Source organism: Sus scrofa, chromosome 7 (genome assembly GCF_000003025.6).
Source record: "Sus scrofa isolate TJ Tabasco breed Duroc chromosome 7, Sscrofa11.1, whole genome shotgun sequence".
NCBI lineage: Eukaryota > Metazoa > Chordata > Mammalia > Artiodactyla > Suidae > Sus > Sus scrofa.
Window position 1 is genome coordinate 75,851,765 of NC_010449.5, and position 22,772 is coordinate 75,874,536.

At 45.1% G+C, this 22,772-nt stretch overlaps 1 protein-coding gene across 2 annotated transcripts in view; it reads left to right on the forward strand.

Moving 5' to 3' along the window:
- SLC7A8 (solute carrier family 7 member 8) overlaps positions 2,936-22,772 on the forward strand; it is a 67,232-nt gene continuing 47,395 nt past the window's right edge. Inside the window, exons 1-2 of one of the 2 annotated variants that reach the window (XM_021099240.1) lie at positions 3,107-3,441; positions 3,853-4,033. In XM_021099240.1, coding sequence (XP_020954899.1) covers positions 3,895-4,033 — 139 coding nt within the window. In that variant the 5' untranslated portion in view covers positions 3,107-3,441; positions 3,853-3,894. Of the gene's footprint in view, positions 4,034-22,772 lie in introns of both variants that reach the window. The other variant, XM_021099239.1, reaches the window with a different exon arrangement.

Here is a 22,772-nt window from a genome sequence, read left to right on the forward strand (position 1 = left end):
AAATCGAGATATTGTGCAGAAAAGTTTGCAGACTACGATGTACTATGTAAATGTAGACAGTAGAATAAAAATTATAAAGGCAAATATAGAATAATGAATAAAAAAGAATTCAGTGCTTAAAATTTAATAACCTTTAGTTATGTCTATAGATTTTTCTCAATATGTCACCCGGTGACTTTATTTATTTATTTATTTTCTTTTTAGGGCCGCACCCGAAGCATTTGGAAGTTCCCAGGTGAGGGGCCGACATAGAGCTAAAGCTGCTGGCCTACACCACAGCCACAGCAACTCAGGATCCGAAAGGAATCTTCGAACTACACCACAGCTCATGGCAACACAGGATCCTTAACCCACTGAGCAAGGCCAAAGATCAAACCCAAGTCCTCATGGTTACTAGTTGGATTTGTTTCCCCTGCACCACAAGGGGGAACTCCCACATGGTGACTTTTCTTTCTCTCCTATGTTCAATGTTAGCCATGTGGAATTTTGACACACTTAGTATATTTATTTCACAATATGATCCCAACCTGAAGTGAGCTGTATAATATGAACGAACGGTCCTGTTGAAGAGGGGCAGTGGGGAGCGGGGAGACTCTTTTTCAAGCTTTTACATTGCACCATTAATTGACAGTCATAAGCCACTTATAAACACCAAGGGCTAGAGAAATAGAAATAGTAATCTTCAGCAACCCTGTCTTCCCAACTGAGTGTGCTTAATACACAGCTACCTGAGCCATGGCGGCGACAACGCCAGATCCTTAACCCACTGAGCCACAAGGGAATTCCCCCCTTAAGCTATTTAGTTCTTAAAAATGAGATGGCTGGAGTTCCCTTCATGGCGCAGTGGTTAACGAATCTGACTAGGAACCATGAGGTTGCAGGTTCGATCCCTGGCCTTGCTCAGTGGGTTAAAGGATCCGGCGTTGCCCTGAGCTGTGGTGTAGGCTGCAGACACGGCTCGGATCCTACGTTGCTGTGGCTCTGGTGTAGGCCGGTGGCTACAACTCCGATTCAACCTCTAGCCTGGGAACCTCCACATGCCGTGGGAGCGGCCCTAGATAAAGCAAAACAAAACAAAACAAACAAACAAACAAACAAAAAATAAAGTCTCTGAAAAAAAAAAATGAGATGGCTAAAGAGAAAAAAAAAAATGGAGTTCCTGCCGTGGCTCAGTGGTTAACGAATTTGACTAGGAACAATAAGGTTGAGGGTTTGATTCCTGGCCTGGCTCAGTGGGTTAAGGATCTGGCGTTGCCATGAGCTGTGGTGTAGGTCACAGATGCAGCTCAGATCCCGTGGTGCTGTGGCTCTGGCGTAGGCCGGTGGCTACTGCTCCAATTAGACCCCTAACCTGGGAATCTGCATATGCCGCAAGTGCGGCCCTAGAAAAGACGAAAAGACAAAAGTCAACAACAACAACAAAAATGAGATGGCTAAAGCTTACCACATTGTGATCAGTTAGCACCAGTTTTTGGCAAGAGACCTCAAATTTACCACATTCATGTTTTAGCCCATATTAAATCTACATGATGTAGATTAGAAATACATTACTGAAAGAACTCATGTTCAAGAGCAGAAAGGTCATTTGTTTTATACCTTGATGTTGAAATCTGGGCAGAAATCTTCAAATCAGATTGTTGATGCTTTCTGATGCCAGGAAAGGCCAAAAGCAAATCAAATTTTTTTCATTTCCCATGACTCATTCCCTCCCATGGAGTTTTGTGCTATATATTCCCTTCCTTGCCTGTTCTTTTTTGTTTAAAATTCTTTTTACATCACCACCCTCCATCTTTTTTTTTTGCTGATGCTTTCAGTTTGCTGTATCTTGGACTGCAGAAGGAGAAGTAGTTTAAGTTCCAACCTTTGAAACCTCTTAATACTTGCTGAGTGGTGAGTGGTCAAGGGGTGAAGTGGAAAAGATTGCTGATTGAACTTACCACATTTGGAAAAGCCCTTCTTACAATAGCTCAACCATCCCTGCTGTAAAGAATTAAGTATTTATTTTCCTTAAAATCCAAAATATTTTGGAACATTCTCCAGAAAATGATGCCCACTTTCTGTACTTAGTGGACAGCTTGAGGAACTTTATTTTTCAGACCCACTTTAAACCCAAGTTCCTTTTGTATAATGTATGTCATGCAGATTCAAAATGATTTCATTTTAGATTTATAGTGTTGGTTATCTGCTCTATTGCTTCTTGCGGTTTTTTCAAACTTCTTTGCAATTATCAATAGACAGCATTGATCTCGTGTAAGGCAGTAGTTTCTGAGTAAAATTCTTCACAGAAGCCAAGACACAATATCAATATGGAAATAAGTTAGTCAACTCATCATCAACATCAACAATTTGCTTCATGATCAGAGAGATACTAACGCCCCACCCCCTCTTTCATCTGCCTTTCTAATAGGCTATAGATGCAAAAATATTAGAAGCTATGAAAGCCCTCATGCCACCAGATTTTGCGTCATTCTTTCCTGGGACCCTGGTGGGAGTCTTTTTTTTCTCTCCGTTTCAGCTAACACAAAATAAACAGCTGTGAACAGTGAGGTTACCACCTCTTCCTGGTAATTTTATTTCCACTATACTCTTCACAGCTGCTCACAATTATACTAAATGAAGCTCTTTTCCGTTATTCTTAATTCTTTCCATTCTCCTCTCCCACCCTTGATTTCCTCCTATTTTCAGATACTTGAAGATAAATGTCCCTACAGCCTTGCCTGCCCTACAGCCTTCTCTCCTGTTTCCTCAAATCATCCAGACATAAATATTTTAATACATTCACAGTGTATTTCTGATGGCACTAAAGCGCCTGCACAACGGATCCCTTATTTATAAAGCCCACATCTGCTGAATGACCTGTAACGCTATACTAGCTCGTGAACTCTCCATGAACAGTCGACCTGGAAGGATTTTACTTCCACTACTTACAAAGAGAAAGATGGAGAAAAGAGAGTCGATCGATTACAAAGAGAAAGCTTTTAATCCATCTTTTCGGTGATCTTTGGGGGCTGCGAGCCGGTATTTAAATTGAACAGGAGGAGGAGACGGAGGATGGATAGAACCGAGGAGGTGGGGGCGGAGCTAGCTCAGCACATAAAACCCCTTGCTTGCTAGAAGGGAAGCACGTTCGTTTGTGCCTGAGCCACTCGTCTGTGACCACGAGAGATGGGGCAGCCTGTGCCTTGAGGACGAAGATCTGAAGAAGGAAAACAGGGACGAGAAAACCAGCCAGATAGAGGAGGACCTCTGGAGAAAGCGGAAGGCAGGAGACGGGGAGGGGAAAGGAACCCACGCCAGGTGGAAACAGGACCTAGAGCAAACCGGTCGGGTCTACAGTTGTTTTTCTGGAAGAGAAGAAAGTACCGGAGGATTGCCTTTTTTTCCCTTAAGTTAATGAAAACTACTTTTATCCTCATCATAAAAGAAAAGGCTTAAGGGGAGGTAAAGACAATCTGTTTTCTTAGGGGGAGAGCTGAGGGAAATCCAGACTATCTCTTTGAAGCGTCTGAAATAAGCCGCTGCTTGGTATAGATTGCAGAACGGTCCTGGTTTTTGAAGAGCCACATCCCTTTCAGGAGAATTCCAGCCGGAGTAGCTAGTACAGTTCTATTTTTATATTTAAATGTCTATGTCTCTTCCCCCCTCTTTTAACAACACTTTCTTTGTTTGTAAGCACGAGTAACAAGAAAGTGCCAAGACAGTAGGAATTTTTTCATTTTTTTCTTTTACCTGCCTGGGTCTTTTTTTATTTTTTTATTTTTTAAGAGGGTAGGAATGGTCTTTTTCTCGGAAAAGGACATTTCCATGTGAAAGGCTCTCTCTCTAAATATATTTACACCCGTATGCATTTAGAAAGAGAGATACCTTTCGGAGGTTGAAATCCTACTGAGAAACATGGAAAAAGGAGCCAGGCAACGAAACAACACTGAAAAGAACCACCCAGGTGGGAGCAAGTCGGAGACTGGTTCTGGAGAGGGCGGAGTGGCCCTGAAGAAAGAGATTGGATTGGTCAGTGCTTGTGGTATCATTGTAGGTGAGTCCAATTCCTTTTCCCACCGACCACTCCTCCCCCTGTCTGGTGGTCCTCTTGCAGAACCTTAACCCCTCACCTCCCCCCAACCTTCCTAAAGCACTGTTTCTGCTTCCTACTCCCTTAGACAAGGGTTGTCACTCACCTGTGCTATAAACTACCCCACTGGTCACGTTTGAGAGATGCAGGAAGCATTGTATGTCCTACTTCTCTTTCTCCAAATGAGGCTGAGCAGTTCTGTCCAGTGCTGATGAATGGAGCAAATAGGGGACACACACCTGGTCAGTGCTGATGGTCAGTGTTGCCTGGAAGCTTGTTGAAAATAGAGGTCTCTGGGCTCCACTCTTGCAGCTTGCAGGTTCCGATTCAGTTGGCTTAAGGTAGGGCTGGGAAACCTAGTTTTTTTTTTTTTTTTTTTTTTTTTTTTTTTTAGTATGAGTACTTTATTTTTTTATTAATTCATTTTTTGGCTGTGCCTGAGGCATTTGGAAGTTCCGGGGCCTGGGACCTGTGCCACAACACCAGGCCCTTAACCCCACCAGGCCGCCAGGGAACTCCAGGAACCTAGATTTTTAACAAGCTTTTAGGCAGCCATCTCCTCAGTAGGCTGTGGGCTAGATTTGAGACATTTAGTGGATATTTCACTGTTTTACGTTATATGAGACTGTGGGCTTAGGAGATGTGCAATAATAAAAATGGCTACAACAGCAGTAAGAATACCTTGCCTTTCTATAGCTTTTCCACCTTAGCACTTTCTCTTGATGAAGTAGATGTGACAGGGCTGTTATTCCCATTTCACAGATGAGGAAATAAATTGTGGAAGAAAAGATGAGACAGACTGGGTTTTTCTGTAAATGTGTAATTTGCGGTTTCTCTAGTTGCTCAGTGGAGGCCGCTTAACATTGACTCTTAACACCCATGGAAGGCTCTGTGAGGATCTCGAGAAATGGGAGTAACTAGAGTGTGGGTTGGGAGGCTTTGAAACTGGTGAGCATGGGTGTCCCCAAGAGTGCCAGTGCAGGCCATTCCAACCCCCTAGCTGCCCTCTAGCAGGCAGAGGGACCCAGATGGGGTTCCGCCTCTAGACGACACATTCTCTTTCCAGAGAGGCCCTAGAGATGGATGGGCAATGGCTCATTACTGTCCTCATTCCAGAGGGTGAGAGTTCCTTCTGCTGTCTTTACCTTCTTTCCAGAGAAAGGGGTACAGGATGGGCAGGCCAGATATGTTTCTGTGCAGACTTCCTTTTGAAGGCTTCTGGTGTCCTGATGCCCACAAGCCAGTTTCTCTGGGTAACCCAATGGTCCTCATGGTAGCACAGAGGCATTGGCACCTGAACAACAGCGACACTGGAAAACACCTTTGAAATAAAATAGAATCAGTACAGAATTGGAGTTTCCGTCGTGGCTCAGTGGAATCGAATCTGACTAGTATCCATGAGGATGAGAGTTCAATCCCTGGCCCCACTCAGTGGGTTAAGGATCTGGCACCATGAGCTGCAGTGTAGGTGGCAGACGTGGCTCGGATCTGGCATTGCTGTGGCTGGCAGCTATAGCTCCCAATTCAGCCCCTAATCTGGGAACTTCCATATGTGGGTGCAGCCCTAAAAAACCAGGAGAAAAAAAAATCACTACAGTATTCAGGCAATATTCTTTACTTCTACACTCATCCTTTCCTTCAGTGTTCTCTCCACCCTGCTTTCAAAGCGGAATCCCACCTTATCTAATTCTCTGACTCTGGGAGGTTTTCTAGGCATCTGCAGTTAGAAGAAAGGTAATGTTATTATTATTTTTTTAAATTATAGTCACGATTTGAATCTCTCATTACCTTTTCTCTGTCTCTCCCTTATTATAATTGCTCTAAAAAATGAGATCAGCAAAGTACTCAATATGTATAGCACATGCCAATTTAAGGTCTATAAATAGCACAGAGCTTGTTACCTCTTTCATTAGTTTGACTGAGAGGATTAAGTATTTTCCTCCCTTTGGGAAGGTTCTGATTCATGGACAGATGTGCACACCCACATGCCCCCAAGCACAATCGGACCTTTTTCCTGCCCCAGCCTTGCTCTCCCGCCCCTACCGATGTGCAGGGATTCAAGGGTAGAGGATATTTTCCTGTACACTGAGCTTGTTTTGTCACTTTAACATTTTTCTAGGGCTATGAGGAAATGGGAGTGTCCAGGTATAAGAAGTATAGTTTTAGTTGGGTCAGTGCTACTACTGATTTGTCTAGGACCTCATAGATAGTACCTCAGTGTTAGAAGAGTTCTCGTGCTGTACAGTAGAAGATTGACAGAACACTATCCAGCATTTATAATGGAAAAAAATAAAAATCATTAAAATAAAATAAAATGGATAAGCAATGAGGTCCTACTCTACAGCACAGGGAACTATATACAATCTCTTGGAATAGAACACGATGAAAGATAGTATGAGAAAAAGAAAAAAAAATATATGACTGGGTCACTATGCTGTTCAGCAGTGATACAACACTGTAAACCAACTCTAAAAAAAATAAATTTAAAAATATATATAACATAGAAGAAGAGTTCTAACACTCCCATTGGTATTATAGCAGCCAGAATAATAACTTTGGTGTTCCATGGTGAAAAGAGATCCCAAATAACGTGATTTCAGAGAAATCAGCATAGTTTTTCCAAAGTGCAAGAACCCTCACAGAGTTAATAGGCACTATTGTGTCTCCGTTTAAGCTGAGACACACATTTCCCCTTTGGGGTGGTGATGGGGGTGTGCAAAATCTTTTCTACTTCCCCTCCGGTTTGGCTGTTGAACTGCAAATGTGCTGAGTCGCTGCCCTGTCCTCTTCTAGAAGGGTTTCCAAGTAGATGACAGTGATTCAGGTTTTTTCCTAGACCGAATGCAAAGGCTTTCCCTTGTGGCACAGCGGGTTAAGGATCTGGCATTGTCACTGCCCTGGCTTCGGTTGCTACAGTGGCTCTGGTTTGATCCCTGGCTGGAAAATTTCTACATGCCCCAGGTGCGGCCAAAAAAAAAAAAAGACCAAATGCAAAAATAGAAAAAGAACGTCTTCCACACAGAATTCAGTGATCTGATGTTCAATGCTAACACCATGGGAGAAAGATAATTAGAAGGCAAAAAGATTCCTAAGTGAATCAGGTCATGAAACTGCCCCAAATCTATCTCATATCCACTTGACTTAGAGGGATAAATTAAACTGTTTCATAAAAGCTTATACATTTCACCCAAATCATCATTGATGATTTAAAATAGGAATAATAAAATGTCAGGTGTTACAGGAATATAAAATAAACTAATAGAAGACCCATGCCCTAGAGCTATTTATAATCTGACTGGAGAGATATGATTTATATGCATTAGTCAGAGAACATTGAAAATGTATGATAGGGTTGAGTTATGTAAGGAGGACAAAGCTAGGTGAATGATGAGAAACACAAAGAGAATTTCTTACTCAGAGCTAGATAAATAAGTGTCTTGAAGGACATGGAGAAAAATGTCATTAAGAAGATAATTTTGGGAGTTCCCATTGTGGCTCAGTGGTAACAAACCTGACTAGTAAACATGAGGATGCAGGTTCGATCCCCGGCCTCTGAACTCAGGGGGTTAAGGATCCGGTGATACCGTGAGTTGTGGTGTAGGTTGCAGGGCTTGGAGCCCCAGTTGCTGTGACGGTGGCGTAGGCCAGCAGCTGCAGCTCTGATTAGACCCCTGGCCTGGGAACCTCCATATGCTGTGGGTTCGGCCCTAAAAAAATAAATTAAAATAAATTAAAAAAAAATAACATTAAGATAATTCTGAGAGACTTTGTAGATAGAGGGACAACGACTAAACTGTTCTTTCCTTGAGAAAAAAAAATAGTCTACATCTCAGAATCTTTAGTGCCTAGCAGAATCCCTGACATGAAAAAGTTACTCAAATGATTGTTGAATTTAATTGACCCTTGGACAAAAATCTGAAGACAGTTGTAATAAAAAGTGTTTATCTGAAGGGCTGTTGTGAACCTGGCTTGAAAAAAATCTTTAAGCTAGAAATAATTTCTTCAACCTAGAAATGAGGTTGACCTGTTTTAATTTTTTTTTTTTTTTTGTCTCTTGTCTTTTGAGGCCTGCACCCACAGCATATGGAGGTTCCCAGGCTAGGGGTCTAATCAGAGCTGTAGCTGCCAGCCTATGCCAGAGCCACAGTAACGCCAGAGCCGAGCTGCATCTGGGACCTACACCACAGCTCAGGGCAACACCAGACCTTTAATCCACTGAGCGAGGCCAGGGATCTAACCCCCAACCTCATGGTTCCTAGTCGGATTTGTTTCCGCTACGCCACGATGGGAACTCCCTGTTTTAATTTTTTAACATCGCCTTGGCCCTAATCTAACGAGGCTGTTGCCCTCCATGTACTTGGCCAGGAAACCTGTTGGCAACAGATGAACTTAGACTTTCTCTGTGAATGTGGAGTCCCCCTAAAATTTAAAGAGAGGCGTTCCCTTATGGCTCAGTGGGTTAAGAATCCGATGTTGTCACTGCAATGGCTGTGGTTACTGCAGTGGCATGGATTCAGTCCCTGGCCTGGGAACTTCCACATGGTGAGAGTGTGACCAAATAAAGAAAAAAAATAAAGAGTGTGAAGGAACAACAAAACACATTTATGGAGTTCCCGTCGTGGCGCAGTGGTTAACGAATCCGACTAGGAACCACGGGGTTGCGGGTTCGATCCCTGCCCTTGCTCAGTGGGTTAACGATCTGGTGTTGCCATGAGCTGTGGTGTAGGTTGCAGACGCAACTCGGATCCCGCGTTGCTGTGGCTCTGGCATAGGTGGGCAGCTACAGGTCCGATTAGACCCCTAGCCTGGGAACCTCCATATGCTGCGAGAGCGGCCCAAGAAATGGCAAAAAGACCAAAAAAAAAAAAAAAACCACCACACATTTATTAATGCTGTCAAAGCTACTGTTAATAGATGTTGTTATTATTACTACTACTATTATTTTGTCTTTTTAGGCTGCGCCTTTGTCATATGGAAGTTCCCAAGTTAGGGGTTCCAGTCAGAGCTGCAGCTGCCAGCCTACACCATAGCCACAGCAACGCCAGATCTGAGCCTCATCTGCGACCTACACCACAGCTCAAGGCAATGCCAGATCCTTTAACCCACTGTGCAAGGCCAGGGAACGAACCCACATCCTTGCAGACACTAGTTGGATTCTCAACCCACTGAGCCACAACGGGAATTCCAATAGCTGTCATTATTAAACACTTATATATGCCAGACACTCTTCCAGTTACCAAACATTATCTTACTTCTCCCTCCCAATAATGCCATGGGTAGGCACCTTTCAGCTCTTCCTCCAGATGAGGAAATAGAGGCTCAGAGGGATGAGCAACGTGTTGAAGGTCATACCGGGAAAGAGTATTGAAGATTCAAACCTAGAGCTTAACTGAATCCTGAATCCAGCTCTTTGGCATTATTCTCTACTCCATTCTATTTTCATGTTCTAAAAGGTGGGGAGTGTCCGTCGTGGCTCAGTGGTTAACGAATCCAACTAGGAACCATGAGGTTGTGGGTTCGATCCCTGGCCTTGCTCAGTGGGTTAAGGATCTGGTGTTGCCCTGAGCTGTGGTGTAGGTCACAGATGTGGTTTGGATCCCGAGTTGCTGTGGCTGTGGTGTAGGCTGGCGGCTACAGCTCTGATTAGACCCCTAGCCTGGGAACCTCCATATGCTGCAGGAGCGGCCCTAGAAAAGGCAAAAAGTCAAAAAATAAATAAATAAATAAATAAAAATAAAAGAGGTGTTTTCCTTTAGATCCTGGGCAGAGATCCTTATTTGTTTTTATAGAAGAAGCAGTTAGTGTTGTGTTCCTGGAGAGGAAGTGTCCCGGGGTGAAGGGGAGCTGAGCAATCAGCTGGGGGTGGAAGAAGGTATTGTTCCGGTCCAGCTGCAGGAAGACTTGGGGCAGAGCCTGAGGTGCATTGGCAGGATGCTACTGCAGGATGTGGTCAGCCCAGACCACACTCTCATTAACTCTTCCCCGTGCACACCTTTCCTTTGTGGATCTGCATTCTTTGCAGCCATGCTAGAGGCGCCCACAGAGTTCCTGGCTGTTTAGGTCACTTTATATCAGTTATGTGTTTAGGTATGTACCCAGAATCTAGGTCTGAAGGCACCAGGCAAGCTGCAGAGCCTACAGAAAAAGATAGCTGGTATGTCAGACCATTTTGGTGTTAGCACAATGTATGTTTATAGGGCACCTTTTCATGTTTGCTCTAGAGCAATACTAGATGCAGGTCTGCCTACCAGGCCACTCCCTTCCAACTAACCAGATGTTTATTTATTGAGCACTTACTAAATGCCAGTTCCAGTGCTATAAACTCTCTTCATGTATTTCCTTATTTAATCCCTGACCACAATCCTATGGAAATAGATACTGTAACTATCTCAGAGTTCCTGTTGTGCCTCAATGGTGACAAACCGGACTAGTATCCATAAGGATGCGGGTTCGATCCTGGCCCTGTTCAGTGAGTTAAGGATCCAGCATTGCTGTGAGCTGAGGTTTTTGTCACAGCTGCAGCTCAGATCTGGCATCGCTCTGGCTGTGGCATAGGCTGGCAGCTGCAGCTCCAGCATATGATATGGGAACATCATATGCCACGGGTGTGGTCCTTAAAAAAAAAGAAAAGATACTGTAGGGAAATTGAGTCACGGAGCTGGGGGGAATTTGCCCAGGGTCACACAACTGAATAATGAGATGGTCTGACTCCTCAGTCAAAGCTCTTTGTCATTCCCTGTGTCTAATTCGTAACCAAAAGAGGAAGGAGGGATGCTGGTGTGTATTGCCTGTTGAGGGAGTGGGCCATGCCAGGACCATAACCCTGACATTGGAATCTGGAAAGACTATGGATTAATTTTTATTTTATTTTTTGTTTTTTAGGGCCACACCCACGGCATATGGAGGTTCCCAGACTAGGGGTCAAATTGGAGGTATAGCCTCTGGCCTACTCCAGAGCCATAGCAACACCAGATCTGAGCCACGTCTGCGACCTACACCACAGCTCACGGCAACGCCGGATCCTTAATCCACTGAGCGAGGCCAGGGATCAAACCCGCAACCTCATGGTTCCTGGTCAGATTGATTTCCGCTCCGCCACGACGGGAACTCTGATTATGGATATTTTTGATGTCTGATACTGAAAAAGTTGTGCGAAACTTTTTTTAAAAGCTAGTTGTCAGCTAGCTTTTAAGTGTGGCAGCAGGTGTAACCATCCTGAAATGGGACCTGACTGGACTGATTTGGAAATAGTTCAGGTCCAAAAGATGTTCAGACCCATGTGTTTTTACACCACTTTAGAAGGTTTTACATTTTAGTCTCTAATTTGATGTGTTATCTTTCTAATCCCCCAAATATCTATTGGATGTTAAGCAGAGGGCTGGAGTGTGAAAACTACTTCTCGAGTTTGTACTTAAAAAAAAAATTTTTTTTTAACATGGAGGGATAAGGATTTGGTTCATTCAGGATGCGAACATGTTTAAAACTCCCATTGCTCTCAGAGAAAACTCTGAGACAGAAGCCAACTAGGACACTTGTCAAAACAAACACATCTTGGTGAACAGAGAAAAGCTCTACCCAGTGGTGTAATAATAATAATAAATAGCTACCATTTACTGAGCACTGACGTACACCCCGTTGGTAGTACCTGATCAGTGCTTAATGAATATTCTCATCTAATCCCATGAAATAAGTACTATTATAGAACAGGAAGATTTAGATGTGTAAATAACCAGACAGTGGCAGGGTAAGGATTCCCATCCAGGTCTCTGAACCCAGAAGCCACTTGGCTTAATCACAGTGCTTCGCAGCGTAGAGTTCAGGGTGGCTGGAACCAGGGATCCTGTTACTTCCTGTGTCCAGGACCAAGGAGTTCAAGGAGGAGTCGGGTGGAGACCTGTACTGGCAAGGTGACAGAATGTTCTCTCAAAGAACAGAGTGATGCAGGATGAGTGACTAGCAGGAGACGCTTGGGGCTGGCGAAAGAAAATAGAAACGCAGCGGGTAGAGAAGTGTGTCCGAGAAACAACCAAACAACCCGTTCTATTTAGAAAAGGAACAACGACAACAACAAAACACCCTGTACCCAGATCAGATGACCTTCTCAGAGAAGCTGGCACCATATATATCACTTTTCTCAATTAAATCAGCTTGTGGCATGGAGGTATGGGGTACTGGTTGAGGCTTTCAAGTTGCCCAGCTGCCACGGTTTTCTGCTTTCCTCTGAGGCTTAATCCAGCAGCACAGCTGCTTACAAAGAAATGCCTCTGGAATGTCTGTTGTTTCTCTTGTTTTGTTGTTATTGTTTGGGGGTGGTACAGGGGTGTCAAAAAAGCAGGGCAGAGTTCCCTTCCTGGCTCAGCCGTTAACAAACTGGACTAGGATCCATGAATCCTAGTTCAATCCCTGGCCTCACTCAGTGGGTTAAGGATCCAGCGTTGCCTTGAGCTATGGTGTAGGTCACAGAAGAGCCTCAGACCCACCATTGCTGTGGCTGTGGTGTAGACCAGCAGCTACAACTCCAATTCGACCCCTAGCCTGGGAACTTCCGTATGTCGAAGGTTCGGCCCTAAAAGGAAAAAAAAAAAGTGGGACATGAGCAGATAATCCCAAGAATATATTCCAAACTACCCAAAACAACAGAAAGTTAGGAATCTGTCCCTTCTAAATTTTTGTCCTTTTTTGGGGGGAGGGGTGCCGTACCCTCAGCAAACAAAAAATTCCCAGGCCAGGGATCAAACCTGGACCACTTGCAGTGACTTGAGACATAGCAGTGATAACTTTGCCACCAGGGAATTCCTCATCCCTTCTAAATTTTAACTTCCAGCTGAGCATACAGAGCAAGAAGGACCAGGCCTTGTTCCCCTCCCAGAACGTGTCTGCTGAGAGCGGTCCTCCCAGTCTTTCTCCCCAGAGGTCTAGAGATAGCAAAGTGCAGGCTAGCAAAGGGCTGGGGGCTGCTGGGCATAGGATTCAGGATAGGCCCATATTTTAACATTCAGCAAACACTCATTCAGCATTATATGCCAGACCCTGTGCACTGGCACTGGTGAATTTTATTTCTGAGAAGCCAAATTATTTCTCAAGTCTATTTTAAGCTGTTTTATTTATAGAATGAATGAAGTTTGAGCTGAAAAGCTTTATCGATCACGTCCCTCGTCATCACGGTCACAAGCCTTCCCATTGGTTTGCTCCCTGCTGGAAATATCTTCAGTGTTAGCAGTGACATCACTCCCGGGGAGAGGGTTTCACAATATGCCTTAAGATGTTCTGGGCAGCCTCACACCAGCATGTTGTGAAGGTCGATTTCCCGGGGAGCATACCGTTGCCCCACAATTAATAGTGTACTTTTCTCACTATATAGAGATTTTCAAGGTGCCTGTTTGTACATCTGTGAGATGCATAATGCTTTAGCTGCCTCCTTAGAGTACAGTTCTGCATAAGGTGTTTAGTAAGCAGCTGCTACAAGCAGGTCAGTTTGCCTCAGGGATAAGGAGGCATTTGTTAAGGGGGCCCTGATCCTGGAAGTAGAAAGCATATAATGAATTTTTCCATGATTCGTATCAGCATATTATGGAAAGGGAGGAGCCACTGATGATTTCACAGAAAAGGAAGGGCTTTAGAGATAGTCTTTTTTTTTTTTTTTTTTTTTTTTTTTCCTTGCTTTTTTAGGGCTGCAACTGTGGCGTATGGAAGTTCCCAGGTCGGAGCTACAGTTGCTGGCCCATGCCACAGCCACAGCCGCCATAGCAGGATCCAAGCCACGTCTGTGACCTATATCACAGCTCACAGCAATGCCAGATCCCTGACCTGCTGAGTGAGGCCAGGGATTGAACCTGTGTCCTCACGGATACTAGTCGGATTCGTTTCCATGGAGCCACAATGGGAACTGCAGAGATAGTCCTGAGTTTGCAAACTGTGTCCCTGTTTCCAAGTTTGGTAACTTGGAACAATTTAATTATCAGTAAAATAGACACTTCCTGTGGAATATTAAAATAAGGCTTATATCCTATAGTATATGTTCAATAAATATATTTTTTTCTCTCCTTAAGCTCATCCTCTACCATCTTCACTCCCCCACCACACCCCCTAAACACACACACATTTACTCTCACTAATTGTGGTTCAGAAACTTAGATTGGACTGAATGGGTGAAGCGAAGAACTGATCAACTGAGCCCAGTCTGACCTGCTTATTGAGCAGCAAATGCTTTTTTTTTTTTGCTTTTTAGGGCCCCATTTGCAGCATATGGAGCTTCCCAGGCTAGGGGTCCAATCAGAGCTACAGCTGCCAGCCTACGCCATAGCAATGCTGGATCCGAGCTGTCTGTGACCTATACCACAGCTCAGGGCAACGCCAGATTCTTAACCCACTGAGTGGGGCCAGGGATCGAACCTGCAACCTCATGTTTCCTAGTCGGATTTGTTTCTGCTGCGCCATGATAGGAACTCCCAAGCACTCAGTGCTTTTCCTTTTCTCTCTGTTGACTTGAGTCCACTTATTCATCAGCTTCTTGTGCTTCCCCACTTTCAGGAAGCTTTTTGCAAATGGTCCTTACCAGTGACCTTTTCCATCCCTAATATCTTGTTATGTGTTGCAATTGCGCTCATGCAATGTCCATTCTCCCTGATGTTGTCAGTTCTGTGTCCACATGCATCATGGCTTTACTTCTCTGCACAGTTCCCTGAGGGCAGGGACTGAGTCTCACTTGCTTGCACATCCCCACGTATTCAGCCTGGCACAGGGCTTAGAAAGTATTTGTCGAATAATAGCAGGCAGTTTAAACTGAATCATCTGATGGAGATGTGTCTCCCGACAATGTGAATATGCTTAACAATACTGAACCGTATATTTACAAGTGGTTAAGATGGTAAATTTATTGTTATGTATTAAAATAATTTTTAGGAGTTTCTGTTGTGGCTCACAGGGTTAGGGACCTGACATAGTATATCTGAGGATGTGGGTTCAATCTCTGGCCTTGCTCAGCGGGTTAAGGGTCCAGCGTTGCCACAAGCTGCAGGGTAGGTTGATGATGGGGCTTGGATCCTGTGTTGCCATGGCTATGTTGTAGACCACAGCTGCAGCTCCTATTCCACTCCAGCTCGGGAATGTCCATGTGCTGCAGGTGTGGCTTTAATAAAAATGGGGAAAAAAATTTAGCTTAAAAATAAGTTATTCCCATAAACACTAAATTTGTGTGCTTAGCAAAAAAAAAAAAAAGAAAAGGAAGTTCCCATTGTGGTATAGCAGAAACATTCCAACTAGTATCCATGAGGATGCAGGTTTGATCCCTGGCCTCTGTGTTGTACGCTGCAGATGAAGCTCGGATCTGGAGTTCCTGTGGCTGTGGCCAGCAGCCGTAGCTCTGATTTGACCCTTAGCCTGAGAACTTCCATGTGCCTTGGGTTTGGCCCTAAAGAGAAAAAAAAAAAAAAAGGACAAAACACCAAGCACCCAAATATCATGAGTTCAAAATTTTTTTTTTTTTTTTTTTTGTCTTTTTGTTGTTGTTGTTGTTGCTATTTCTTGGGCCGCTCCCGCGGCATATGGAGGTTCCCAGGCTAGGGGTTGAATCGGAGCTGTAGCCACCGGCCTACACCAGAGCCACCGCAATGCGGGATCCGAGCTGTGTCTGCAACCTACACCACAGCTCACGGCAACGCCGGATCGTTAACCCACTGAGCAAGGGCAGGGACCGAACCTGCAACCTCATGGTTCCTAGTCGGATTCGTTAACCACTGCGCCACGACGGGAACTCCATGAGTTCAAATTTGAAAAGGACTTTGGGTATTAACTAAATGATGACATTGAGGCTTACCTCAACTTTGGCACTATCACCTAGTGGGCCAGAGACTTCATTGAGGGGTGGGGGCTATCCTCCGCAGCATCCCTGGGCTCTACCCACAAGATGCCAGTAGCACCCCCTCCCCAGTTGTGACAACCAAAAATGTCTCCAGACATTTTGCCAGTTGTTCCCTGAGGGTGGGGAGATGTTGCTAAATTGCCCCTGGATGAGAACCACTGGTAGACCAAACCTCTCCCTGCTGGTGTCTGGCTTCCCTTGGAGATGTTGGAAGCCCAGTGTGACGCCTTAATGGGCATTTTTGAGTGCTAATCACTCTTATCCCCTCAGGCCAGGATCCTGTCTTTCAATGGCTGGTGGGTGGTAGTTGGCTCCATCTATTTTGTTAAAAGTCCCTGCGTTAACAAGTGCTTCCCCAATTACCTTTTAAAGCAAGCACACACAGGGTGGGCGCTCAGCAAATACTTTTTGAGATGCAATTACCTGTTGGCTGCCCACCTGCGGCATCTAAAAATCATAGCTAGACAAGCAAACAGTTGTTCAGAGAACGCTTCATGGCCCTGGCTCTGCGGTGGTATTTCAGAGCCAGACTTCTAAAACAAGACCATTGGTGTCTTCTAGAGATGGTCTCTAGCCCTACTGCTATAAATCCTAGCGACTCCTTATATTTGCTGGCATTAAACAGATTATAAAGTACTTCCACACATGTGTGATCACCTTTGATCCCACAACAATCCTGTAAAGTAGGCAAGGTGGGAGCGAGTATTCCCATCCAGCAGACAGGAAGCTCAGAAAAATTCAGGTCACACGGCTTGTGAGGGACAAAGCAAGGACTCGGTGGCTCCTCTGACTCTAAGTCTTGCACCCTTTTCACTCTTCAGCAAGGAATCCAAATCAGCAGAGTCCTACAGGGCCTTCCACATTTCTGTTCTGCAGGAGGAGATGGCAGTCCTGTAGGGTGTTTGATGGAGTCCTGACCTACTGTCACACTGAGGTAGCTGTTTGTACAGGCCTTGATGGAAAAGCGAACACAGGGTAGAGTCCTTTGGTGGGCTAATGGTTAACATCTGGCATTGCCACTGCCTTGGCTTGGCAAGAGTCCTCTGTGGCGTGGGCTCGATCCCTGGCCTGGGAACATGTACATACTGTGGACGGGGCCAGAAAAAAGTAGACACAGCGTGAGAGGCGTGGTGAAGTTCTAGGCCCTGCCAAGAGGATCAAGACCTGGCCTCAGTGTGCTGACCCTCCTTCCATACTGTCCACATAGTCCTGAAAAATCCTGAAATCCTCCCAGCCACTTGTGGGAGAAACACAAAGAAGGTTCACCTCCGCTTTCTCCAGACATCGAAGAAAGGAGGAGCTCTGGCTAGATTTCAAGTCTGGTATGAGTCAGTAGGGAAGGCCAAAGCCTTTTAGACTTGAGGGTCTGTTGTGCATTAGAAGTCTAATTCTGTGCCCTAGGAGATGTCTTGATGGCTACAGCATTCTAGTGTGGACAGGCCTGGAGGTGACGAAGGCCTTAATAGGAAGTACGTAAGTATTGGCACGCAGGTTGGGAAGTCAGTGGTTACACATGTCAAATGTGATTTTCTCCATTCCAGCGGTTTCTCTAGTGATGACTTGTCCACCGATACAACTTGGCCCCTTTTGTATGGAGCAGTTCACTTGGCTTGGCTTTGGCAGAACAAGCCAAGCTGGACTTCATTGTCCAGGCATCCTAGACTCCATTTTTCACTAAAGAAGATCTATGTGATAAGATGGTTATTTTACTGATTGGGATGGGTGAAAGAGGATGGAGTCTGACTTCCAGCACCTTGGCTTTACCAGATGGGTGGGCAGCTCATTCCTGAATGGCTTGTAAGACGATGTCTAAGAGTAAAACCGTGGCCGTGGAGGAGGGAGTTCCCGTAGTGGCGCAGTGGTAGTGAACCCAACTAGTAACCATGAGGATGAGGGTTTGATCCCTGGCTTTGCTCAGTGGTGGGTTAAGGATCCTGCCTTGCCATGAGCTGTGGTGTAGGTCATAGATGAGGCTTGGATCTGGCATTGCTGTGGCTGTGGTGTAGGTCTGCAGCTACAGCTTCGATTCGACTCCTAGCGTGGGAACTTCCTTATGCCGTGGGTTCGGTCTGAAAGGAGGAAAAAAATCTCTACCTTCATCAACTTGCTTCCAAGCTCTTATCATGGAAGTTTCCTAGACAAGGTAGAAAAGCCCTTTCCCCATTCTCCTTTTTCAAAGCCACTTCATTAAACCCTCCTTTAGACAGTGTAACATATAAAAGCCCTGCAGTTAAAGTGTGTGTTGTGCAATCCCTAGAGGAGAAGCAGCATGGAGGAGGAGGAACCCTTGGGCCAGGAGTCCAAGGACATGGCCTCTCCTGGAGGCCTCACACCTATGAAGTATGTGACTTTAATCAAGGATCTTTACCTTTCTGAACCTTAGTCTTCACAAAGGTAAACAGGAGTGATAGTTACCTGCCCTGCGTACCCAAGAAAGTCGTTAATGAGATTCAAGTAAAGTCGTGGACATGAACATTTTGTAAATCACCGTTAAAGGTGGTATTGCAGCAGTTCCTTTCGTGGCTCAGTGGTAATAAATCCGACTAGGATCCGTGAGGACTCAGGTTCAATCCCAGGCCTTGCTCAGTGGATCAAGGATCTGGTGTTGCTATGAACTGTGGTAGAGGTCACAGATGCAGCTCTGATCCCACTTTGCTGTGGCTGTGGCGTAGGCTGGCAGCTGCAGCTGTTACCCCAAGTTTAGGAATTTCCATATGCCTCAGGTGTGGCCCTAAAGAGCAAAAAAAGGTGGGGGGGTGTTGCAATCGAAGGCAGAAATCAGATCAACATTCCAGTTTTGGTTTTGTTGCTTTTTTTTTTTGTTTGGTTGGTTGGTTCATGTTTTGTTTGGGGCGCATCCTCGCCATGTGGAAGTTTCAGGGCCAGGGATCAAACCCAGGCTGCCTCAGTGACAGTGCTAGATCCTTTAACTTGCTACGCCAAGAGAACTCCTGTGTTCCATTTCTTTAATAAGCGTCTTCGGTGAACTATTCTCATTGCCTGGAGCAAATAAAACTGACAATTTTCAGGGAGAAGCTTGAGGCTGTGACAGAAGATTTAGGTTCTAGTCCAGTTACCTACTAACTTACCCTGTGATTTAGGCAAATGACTACCTCTCTGGGTCTCAGTTTTTTCATCCCTAAAATAGGGATAATAATACCTCCTCCTCATATTCCCCATTTGGAAAAATGAGAATAATGGTTGCCCTCCTTTCTTGCCTATAAATTAGAAATAGTAATTGTAGCCAGTCCACTCTCCTCAGAAGTGAAATAAGTAGGTTGCTTTACTCATTTGCCTATAATGCACACTTAACACATTTCCTAGGATTTGGAGGTTCCAGATAAATAGATGTATTGTTATTATTATTATTGTTATTTTTATCCCCAGGTGGGACCTGATAAACAAGTATATTAAATTGCTCTTTAGGAGTTCCTGTCGTGGCACAGTGGTTAACGAATCCAACTGGGAACCATGAGGTTGCTGGTTCGGTCCCTGCCCTTGCTCAGTGGGTTAACGATCCGGCGTTGCCGTGAGCTGTGGTGTAGGTTGCAGACGCGGCTCGGATCCTGAGTTGCTGTGGCTCTGGCGTAGGCCGGTGGCTACAGCTCCGATGCGACCCCTAGCCTGGGAACCTCCATGTGCCGCGGGAGCGGCCCAGGAGATAGCAACAACCAACAACAACAACAACAACAAAAAGCCAAAAAAAATAAATAAATAAATAAATTGCTCTTTAGAGATAAGTTCTAGATTGATACCAGCTGTTATTTATTTGATAAACATTTATAGCATGTCTACTATGTGACATTTCGCAAGTAAGCAATACAGTTTCCTGCTTTCATGGAGCTTGCAGTCTAGTAGGGGAGATAAATATTACTCAAATGATCACACTAAAGGTTGTAGTTAGTAGGTATCACTTTTAAGTAAATGTAGTGTGAATATGTTTCTGCTCCAGTACGAAGCTGTGCTCTGAGTGACATTCCTCCCCCTGCAGAAGTTCCAGAGGCTGCTAAGAGGGAGGAGACAACCTGATTCTGGTTTTCTAGGTAGTAACTTCGTAGAATCAGGGCGAGGCATTCCTCTCCTTCCATTCCCTAGGGCTCAGTTTTGGTTAGCATAATTCAAATTTTTGTTTTATCTTTGTCATTTTAATTTGGTCAAAAATTAAGATTTTTTTTTTTTCATGGCATCACCCACAGCATATGGCAGTTCCTGGGCCAGGGAGCCAGGGATTGAATCCGAGATGGAGCTGCAACCTGTGTGCCACAGCTGTGGCAATGTTGGATCCTTTAGTCCACTGCCCTGGGTCAGGGATCGAACTAGAGCCTCTGTGGCAACCAGATTCTTAACCCACTGCACCACAGCAGGAGCTGGAAAATTAAGAGTGTTGATGGAGAGAACCCAAGTTTTATAAAACAGGAATACCTGTCCCAATGCCAGCCCTCACCATCCACTAGGGCATCTCCATGGAAGGCAACGTTATCAAAGAAAAGAATCGGTGTAGACAGGAAGTGGTCAGATCCCCAAAAAGGGCTATTGGTATTGCACCTCCCATCCCCCACCTGGGATGGGGGGAGGGGCACGTACTCTGGAAACGTCAGAGTGAAAGCTGGAGAACTCAAGTGCTCAATCTGCACTGCACTGTTTTCCAAGAACCCTGAGTGGAATTTTGACACTCTTCATTCCTGAGAAGATGGAATCTTTTCAGTAACATCCACCCTCATTTTTTCCGTGGCAACAGCCATTCCTGGTTCTGAGAAATGCCTAACCATTCCCCACCCTACCCCTTTCAGCATCTCAAACCTCATTTTTCTCCTGTATTGTTTTTCTAACCCCTAGGGCTAGTTTTATTTATATTTATATTTTTATTTTTTTAGGGCCACACTCAGGACATACGGAGGTTCCCAGGCTAGGGGTCTATTCGGAGCTGCAGCTGCCAGCCTACATCAGAGCCACAGCAACGCAGGATCCAAGCCGAATCTTGGGCCTACACCACAGCTCACGGCAACACCGGGTTCTTAACCCACTGACCGAGGCCAGGGATCAAACCTGAGTCCTCATGGATACTAGTCGGTTTCATTCCCTCTGAGCCACGACGGAACTCCTTATAACCTAGTTCTATTGCTCTTCGCTTGGCTGGCTTTAAAACGCCCTACAGATGGCTCTTCTGATAAATTCCTGCCAGGCAAGGAATTTACTATTACCTTTCAGCACTATCAGTAACCCCATCTCACAATTTAGTGTGGCGGGTGAGGGGTCAGTTGACAGGGTGACCACGTCCTGGAATGCTACTAGAAGGCCCTTTAGTCTCCACTGACCGAGCATTCATGCAAAGCACACAAGGGGTTGGATTGAGGAGAGAGGAGGGCTGAAAGGTGTCCTTAGTCCAAGCGTAGAACTTTAAACAAAAATACGAAAGTAGGAAAAGCCTGGAGTTCCCTGGTGGCTCAGCAGGTTAAGATCCCGCATTGTCACTGCTGTGGTGGCTCTGGTACCTGTGACACAGTTATGATTCCTGGCTAGGGAACTTAAGCATGCCCCAGGCGAGGCCAAAAGAAAAAAAAAAAGAAAAGCCTTTTAGAACTGGTGGCATCCAGGATCTCATTTTCGTTCCTTTTTTTTTTTTTTTTAAATGTCTTTTTGGGACTGCAGCACATGGAAGTTCCCAGGCTAGGGGTCCAATCAGAGCTGCAGCTGCTGGCCTACGCCACAGCCACAGCAACGCGGGATCAGAGTCTGCTGACCTACATCTTACACTACAGTTCACCTCAGCACCAGATCTTTAACCACTGAGTGAGGGCAGGAATTGAGCTGTTGCCAAAACTCAGCCTCTGTCCACCGTTGCCGAATAGAAGTTCGGAGACAGAATTTTGGGTGCAGGAGAAAAAGTTAACTTTGTTGCTTTGCCAGGCAAAGGGGGCCATAGCACGCTGATGCCTTAAAGATTATTGTGCCCCCTTTGGAAGGGATTAGGAGGTGGTTTTGTGGTTTAGTGAGTGGAAAATAGGGCTGGAGATAAGGATCAGGGTAGAGGCAAGCTTGCATTGTCTTTCAAATCTGATGCCTCTTTCCTGGAGTGAAGAATGCTTCATCATAAAGTTCTTCCTTTTGTTGGGGGGGTGGTTAGCTCTGCAGGAAGGCTCAAAGATATTGTTATGCATATTCCTTGAGGAGGAACCAGGACCCTGCCCACAGGCTGCATTGTTGTCGCCTGACTGCTCCACCTGGTCCCTGCATCCCCTCCCTTCCCTGATTAGCAACTGCCCTTTGGAACTCAGGGAATGTCATGGAGGCTGAGGCTTATTCCCTAAAAACAAGAAATGGAGGCCACAGAAAGGCTTGTGTGCCCAAGAGTCCTACAGGGCACTAGTTTGGTTGCAGAACCCACGTCCTCATGGATCCCAGTCAGGCTCATTACCACCGAGCCACAGTGGGAACTCCCAGGATCTCATTTTTTTCTCTCTCTCTGCCTGAAGTTTAGATCACAGATTTGAACATGAGTAATAGTTTCTTCTTTTAGCTTCATGTCCATACTCAGCCCTGTCCTGTTGGGATAGGCTATTAGCAGTAGGAGAAAGAGGGCCTGTCTGAGACAGATGTACCTACTTGCCGTGGAAACCAACCTAGCTGTGGCCCCAGGCCCTCTGATTCTGTATTTCAGTCTCACTGCTTGCAGCCATTCTTCTGCTCTTCCTGTCCCCTTTCTTCTCTCATGACTCATCTCAGGCAGCAATTTTTTAGTTTAAAAAGGGAAAGCATATTCTATATCCGAAAAAGGATGAAATATTACTCCTTTTAGAAGGTGAATATTCTCTTTCCTTTTTGACAGAAATAATTGGATGCACA